The following is a 7,012-nucleotide window of genomic DNA, read 5'->3' as shown; positions in this document are numbered from 1 at the left end:
AAATCTAAAATGTCTGCTTCAAGGCATTTTGCATTTTCAGCATCTCCAATTGGAGATGAGTATATAAGGTAATTTAACTATTGTGCTTTTTTTAGAGCTATTATATTGGCAATCAAAAAAAGGTAATTTACCAAAAAAGGTGGAAATAAAGTTGAAGGATGGGGCTCTAATAGGGGTGGACGCAGATCGTTTTGATTCAATTTGACACAAAAAAAAAATATATATATATATATATATATATATATATATATATATATATATATAACAAGACCAGCTAGTATTTAATGGTTCGATTTGGTTTGACTTTTTCCAATTCCACCATTAAAAATTAATCAAACCAAATCATTGTTAATCAGTTTGATTCGGTTGGTTTAAGCTTATTCAACACAAAACAAATTAAAAAATGTTCAATATTTCAAGAGTTTTAATCTTCCAAACATCCACACATCTCATGCATTCCAATTCGATTGAAAGTTTTTCGTAACATAAAAAGTTCATCAAGTTAGATAGAACTAAGTTTCAATTAAATAAAATTTCATGCTAGCAAACGATTTATTATAACCTCACATAAACATAAAATACATATAAATCTCTTAATTGTTAATAATCATTACAACTTATAATGTGTATGGTAGGGCCGCTAAATAACCTAAAATAAATTTACATGTATAAAATAAATAAATTAATAATTAAAAGATACGTGATTGGTTCAGATTGATTTTGGTCGGTTCTAAAAATATCAAACCCAAACCAAACCAAAAGTAAATAAGTTTGGTTGGATGTTTAGGTTGTTTGATTTTTTTTCTTGGTCACAAATTGATCGATATGATTCGGGTTGATTGATTTGATCGGTCTGGTCATTTTGATGCCCACCCCCAAGCTCTAACATGTAGTATAGCATTGTCTCAATCCAAAGTATATAGAATGCTGCTAGTACTAAGACGTTTTATTTATAAATAAAGAAGAATACTAGTATTACTAAATGGTTGGCTTGTATATTATTATGCACATCACCCGCATATGATTGATTTAATCGAATATCGAGAATTCCAAAACTGGAAGGCTATTTACTAATTAGTCTTTCACAGAGAGAGAGAGAGAGACCGTCGGGTGGCGCTTCGGGGAGAACAAAACCTGCCGGCGAGTCCTAACCAAAAGGCACCATTGAAAAACCCCAAAGAACCCAAATTTTTTTATCAAAATTTGAAATTCTTGGAGCAATTACTCCAAAACCCATCAATGTCTCTACAATTCCAAAGCTCTTGCTTGTATATATGAATGTATATATACAGTATATATATATATATGTGTGTGTATTGTAGCAGCTTCAAAGGCCAACAGTTGATAGAGATCTCCATTCTTTTTCAGGTGAGGTCCCATTTATACCTTTATCTCTCTGCGTCTTTATCTGTCAGTTTGAAGCTCAAATGTTTGGTGCTCTGTTCCAATCTTTGAAATTTGTGATCTGAGTTTTCTTCATCCAAATCAAATCCTCCAATCGGGAGGCAGAAGATCACAGTTCTTGCTTCTGATTAATTCATGATATACCACTTCAGAAAAGATGATTGCATTTGACTCCACCTTGTTTCATTGATTAATTTGCTATATTTTTCTTTCTTTCTTGAAAATGTTGTTCTCTTTGTTCAGGAATTAATTAATTAATCTACTTTGTAAAGAGGCACTCTGTTCACTTCGCTGTCGCAAATTCGGAATTTCTTTCCACAATTTTGATCATTAACTTTGTCGAATATGTTTAAAATCCAGGTTGCTAGAAAACTTGCTTTGTCAATGCTATTCTGATTTGTGTTTTGATTTTCAGTATGGATACATTGGTTAAAAATATGCGTGGTTCTGGAAAGAAATCAAACCTCAAAGAGTCCGGGAAATCTGGTTATTCCAGTTCCGTGGCGAAGCTGATTTCATCACCAAGTTTTAAAAAAGGCGGAAAAGTTCCCCGTGTTAAGAAACTAAAACCAAAGTCGTCCAAGACTATTATCGCGTCAGCCTTGTCAAAGAAGAGAGGTGCCGACTCTTCAAGCAAAGCATCAACGTCAAGGAATAATGATACTAACAAAAAATTGATGAGTAGAAAAGAATTTCATAAAGTGCATGATACAGATTCTTCCAAAAAGCCGTCTTCAGTGAAACTTCAGGACCACAAGTTATCAGACAATGGCTCTGATGAGAAGGGGGAGAAAAGGAGGAGAAAGAAGAAACCGAAAAAGGATAAGGTGGAGTTGGATGAAACTTCTCGCCTGCAGAGGAGGATAAGGTACCTGTTGATTAAAATAAAGCTGGAGCAGAACCTTATTGATGCTTATGCCGGTGAAGGTTGGAAGGGTCAGAGGTATGTAAGATTATCTTAAAATCTTTTCGGTTCCCAATTTCTGCTTTATATATCACACATTTCTGTTCAATGATTTAGTATGTAAGCTAGACATAGGTAAAGAGTAATGAAATTTCGTAGACTTGGTTTGAAAGCAATGGTATTTATGTTAAAATAGAATCTTAATAAAGAGGAGAGGAGACTGGATAGTCGTAGAAGCTAATGTTTTGATATTATTCGTTGAATTTACGTTTTCAATCGTTTTAATAGCAGGAAGCTCAATTGGTAGATTTGATGTACTCAAATTAACTGAAAACATTTCAGTGTCTGATTTGAATAAAATTTCAATTGTTTTTATTAATATCAAGTGATGATTATCAATTAAGCTTAGAATGTGCATTGTTTTCTTGACCTCCTTTCTATAGCAAATGGCTCTGCGGTTTAGTTATTTTAATTTCTTACTTATATCACAGTCGAGAAAAGATTAGGCCAGAATTGGAACTGCAGAGAGCCAATAAGCAGATTTTAAATTGCAAGCTTGGAATCCGCGATGCCATTCAACAACTGGATTCTCTGAGCTCAGTAGGAAGCATCGCAGATTCTTTTATTGCTCCAGATGGATCTGTTTCTCATGAACATGTAAGTACATGAGATTACTATTTTTTTGTATGCCGAAAGGGGCTGTTTGGAATCCCCAGTTGTGATCTTGGCTAAGGTCTGGATTCTCTTGACAGCTCCCAAGCGTAGGCCCACTAATACCTCTTTATCTTGGCTGTATGCTTATTGATGTTCCATTTTTTTTGTTACTATTAGATATTCTGTGCGAAGTGCAAGTTGAACGAAGCTTTCCCTGATAATGATATTATACTGTGTGATGGGACATGCAATTGTGCATTCCACCAAAAATGTCTTGATCCTCCCTTGGATACTGAAAATAGTAAGTTTCTCACCTCTTTGGAATTTTCTTTGGACCCTTTGGTGACTTACCAACCATATTTTCTTCGGAAAAGCTACCTCTAAGTTCAATTGTTAATCTACAGTTCCTCGAGGAGAGCAGGGTTGGTTTTGCAAATTTTGCGATTGTAAAATGGAAATACTAGAATTAGTCAATGCTCACCTTGGGACTTGCTTTCCGATGAACAGTGGTTGGCAGGTTAGAAACTGCCTAACTCTTTGAGAAATGTCAAATTTTCACCCCCAATTACTTTTGGTTTTGCTGCTTTAATAATTCTTGTAACTAATGGCTCTCTATGTAATACAGGATGTCTTCAAGGAAGAAGCCACTTTCCCCGTTGGTGAGAATTCCTTATTAAATCCAGATGAAGAATGGCCTTCGGATGATTCTGAAGATGATGATTATAAACCAGAGAGGAATGTGAACAGCTGCAGCATCAGCAGGGGAGGCAGCGATGACAATGTATCAGAAGAGGAATTGTCAACTGATGTCAGTGTAGGTTCTGATGAATCTACTGATGGGGAAATTGTTTCTGGCCGCAGACAGAGAAGAAGTGTTGATTATAAGAAGTTATATGATGTGAGTATACCAGCCCAAATTTTTCCTTTTTTTTTTTTTTTTTTTTTACTTGTTTTTGGTAAATTTTGAATATTAGTATGACCTTTAATTCCTTAATTCCTTTAAATCTTTACTTTTATTCCACTTTTGGGTCTGGCACAAGGATAGTTATTAATTTTGAGATAATGATATTACATGGAAATTGCTTGTTGCCAGTCTTTATATGTTTGATTGTGGATGTTTTGGCAATAAAATGTGGCTAGATATAATCAACTTATGAAATGCTCGTATCGTACTTAAATCTATATATATATATATATTAATTCCTACGGGTTTTATTGTAAAATTAATATCTTGTGGATAATAATGGGGTATAGTATTTGCTGTATAACAATGGTTCTTTGAGGTGATGATCCGATATTCACTGTGTTGTGCATATTTGTTTTTTCCTACAAGGAAATGTTTGGAAAAGATGGTCCTTTGCTCGAACAAATCAGTGATGATGAAGACTGGGGTCCTGTTAAACGAAAGCGAAGAGAAAAAGAATCTGATGCGGCCAGCACCCTTATGACTCTCTATGAAAGCGAAAGAAATCCAGATATTGACCATACAGAAGTGAAAAATATACGTTCTTCTGATACGCAAGTTAGAAGATCCTGCTTCCGAATTCCTCGAAAGGCAGTAGAGGTATTAGAACTTGCCCTCTCTCTCTCTCTCTCTCTCTCTCTCTCTCTGGTTACATCTGTCTCTCTTCACTTGCACTCATAATGCTTCCGCCAGAGCTATTTTAAATTTGATGGTCATATCTGTATTTCCTAGACTAAAACCTTCTGCTGTAATTTCTTTTTCCAGAAGCTCCGCCAAGTGTTTTCTGAGAATGAACTTCCTTCTAGAGCTGTCAAGGACAATCTTTCAAAAGAGTTGGGCCTTAATCCCGAGAAGGTAATGGTGATTGATTAACTATAGATTGTTTGGGCCTTCTTGAACCATCAACTAGTTTGTTGCTCAGTATGAGTTTATTTTCTTGCCAAATTGGATAACGGAAAATATATTTTGGAAGTTATTGATATTTTTTTCGTCCAGTCAAAAACATTGTCTTTCTGGACTCTACGTTATTGGGATTTTGGTGTGAGAGTCAAGGAATGTTAAAATGCGTAGGCATGGTTTTGTAGTATTTGCGGATATTAGATGGCTACAAGCGTATTACCTTATCCATCGTTTTAATAACTTTAACGTTGCAATTTTCAGGTTAGTAAATGGTTCAAGAACGCACGTTACTTAGCTCTGAAAACCAGAAAGGTGAGCTATTAGTCCATGTATTTTCTTATACGCCTAACTTCTTCAATTCTACCATTGTTTATTTCTTCTTTTCATCTGTTTTAGCCTCTTTGTTAATTCACTACTAAATCAAATGTTTAATGTGGAGTTGGAAATCTTTTCAACAAAGAGTATATTGGTCCGAATTAGTCATGGAGCGTTAGGATCTTAAATCTCAACTCCTGAGATTTTATGTCTCTCAATAAATTACGTTGATGGATCTTTTGTGCAACAGGAAGTGAGTGGTAAAGACCATCAGGCTTTTACTCCTGGAATCTCCAAGGAACCAGGATATGAAAATGTGACTGGAAAAGCTGCGGATCTCATGGCTTCAGATTCAGATGACGATACCTTAGCTGAAACTGTGGTCCATTCCCCAAAGAATGTTAATGCAGCTTTCCGGAGAAAGCATCCAAAATCACTAAGTAGCCCTTTGAGGAAAAGTCAACAGAAAGCCCCTTCGTGTGGGTCACCTTCAAAGAGCAACAAGGTCTTGGCCTGTCATAATAGATAAATAAATTTCTGAATATTTCTGCGCCTTTTTTATTCACAAATCCCAGGGCCATTAGTGTTTTGGTTATTTTAAGGTTTATTATGTTTTGGCTGTCATTGCAGCCATGATTTTGTCAGTAAAATAGTTAAGTAGTTAATTTGCGTCATGATCTTTGCTTGGTTTCTTAATGTATTGGATATACCTGAAGTTATGTAGTCCTTGTCCTTCAGAATAAGGTTTGTGAGTTTCCGGAAATTTGCCATCTCGTGTTTTCTATCCAAAAACCATAATAGAAACCAACTGCACTTACCTGACTTTCCAATTTCACAATCCTCAAATCATATACCCTTTTGCATACATGCAAGCAACCTTCTCATCCAATTATCTCTCAAAACTCTGGTTTTGTGGGAAGAAGAATTCTGGATATCAGATAATTCTTCGGGACCTCGTCTTTGCCTCCTCAAGTAGTTCACATGGTTATATCTTCTTTTAACCTTCTCACAGTTATGACTTGCCTTTGTTTTCACTGTATTGGATTAAAGATTATATACCTGTCTCTGCTTATTTTTCATTGAATTTAAAGTGGCAGGTTAGAGATGTTTACGGTTTTCATATCCTATAATTACTACTTATTACCTCTGCTGAAAATATTAATTGACAACAAAGTTGACTCATGTGTTGGTTTGCTTTCATACAGGATGGAAAAGAGTCGAGTGATGATGTGAGCTTGAAGAAGCTTATGAACACAAGAACAAAGGAGAAGCGGGCGAACCTTATCGCTGGAGGCGGTGGAGATGGATGTCGAGCTGCAGAGCTGGAAATGGAGAGACTATGCAAAGCCAAAGGTAGGCTAGAACATATGAGACAGAAATTACTGAAATTGCAAAATGTGAAAGCAAAGCAGAAATCGAATAAATCTCTCTTGCATGAACACACTGTGATTTATGTTCCAGTAGCACAACTGCAGGAAAAGGTTTGATAATTTGTCATTTTTCTGAATGAAATATAGCATTTTTTTTACCTCAGTCATCCCGTCTTTTCAGAATTTATTTGTTTATCATTTTGCTTCTTGTGCAAGAATACTCTCTCTCTCTCTCTCTCTCTCTCTCTTACATGAATCCTGAAGCATGGAGAAGAGTACGCAATAGTGATTGCATGTTTTGATTCACACTGCTATACAACTGGAAATTGAAGTTAAGACGATGAACTAGGAGTAGAATGACGCCGCAACTGTGTGCATTCATCATTCATTCTGTGTGAAATTGTCGCAGTCTAGGGGTCGCATTCATCGTTCAGTTGTCCCTCTTTTTAAAAAAAAGCCCAAAAAAAAGAGACTTGGAACAAGTTAAACATGTAATTATAT

The 7,012-nt window shown here is 35.6% G+C and overlaps 1 protein-coding gene across 1 annotated transcript; it reads left to right on the top strand.

Annotated features, from left to right (window-relative positions):
- The first annotated feature begins 1,034 nt into the window (after nucleotides 1-1,034).
- On the top strand, nucleotides 1,035-6,674 carry LOC103950451 (pathogenesis-related homeodomain protein). Its single transcript, XM_009361657.3, has 11 exons — nucleotides 1,035-1,368; nucleotides 1,820-2,347; nucleotides 2,800-2,965; nucleotides 3,140-3,263; nucleotides 3,367-3,479; nucleotides 3,588-3,860; nucleotides 4,296-4,526; nucleotides 4,692-4,781; nucleotides 5,088-5,138; nucleotides 5,392-5,646; nucleotides 6,347-6,674. Exons 2-11 carry the CDS (start codon nucleotides 1,821-1,823, stop codon nucleotides 6,626-6,628), a joined length of 2,112 nt encoding a protein of 703 aa, XP_009359932.2. The 5' UTR covers nucleotides 1,035-1,368; nucleotide 1,820; the 3' UTR covers nucleotides 6,629-6,674.
- Nucleotides 6,675-7,012: the final 338 nt, after the last annotated feature.

Source organism: the organism of the source record quoted next, unplaced genomic scaffold, assembly GCF_019419815.1.
Source record: "Pyrus x bretschneideri cultivar Hongxiangsu unplaced genomic scaffold, Pyrus_bretschneideri_v1 Contig36, whole genome shotgun sequence".
Taxonomy (NCBI): domain Eukaryota; kingdom Viridiplantae; phylum Streptophyta; class Magnoliopsida; order Rosales; family Rosaceae; genus Pyrus; species Pyrus x bretschneideri.
Note: the sequence above shows the minus strand (reverse complement) of the source record. Positions and strands in the feature narration are given on the sequence as shown.

Coding starts and splice junctions, on each gene's coding strand:
- LOC103950451 (XM_009361657.3), top strand. CDS start 1,821: ATGGATACATTGGTTAAAAATATGCGTGGTTCTGGAAAGAAATCAAAC. Junction 2,966..3,139: donor GATCTGTTTCTCATGAACAT/GTAAGTACATGA, acceptor TGTTACTATTAG/ATATTCTGTGCGAAGTGCAA. Junction 5,647..6,346: donor CACCTTCAAAGAGCAACAAG/GTCTTGGCCTGT, acceptor GCTTTCATACAG/GATGGAAAAGAGTCGAGTGA.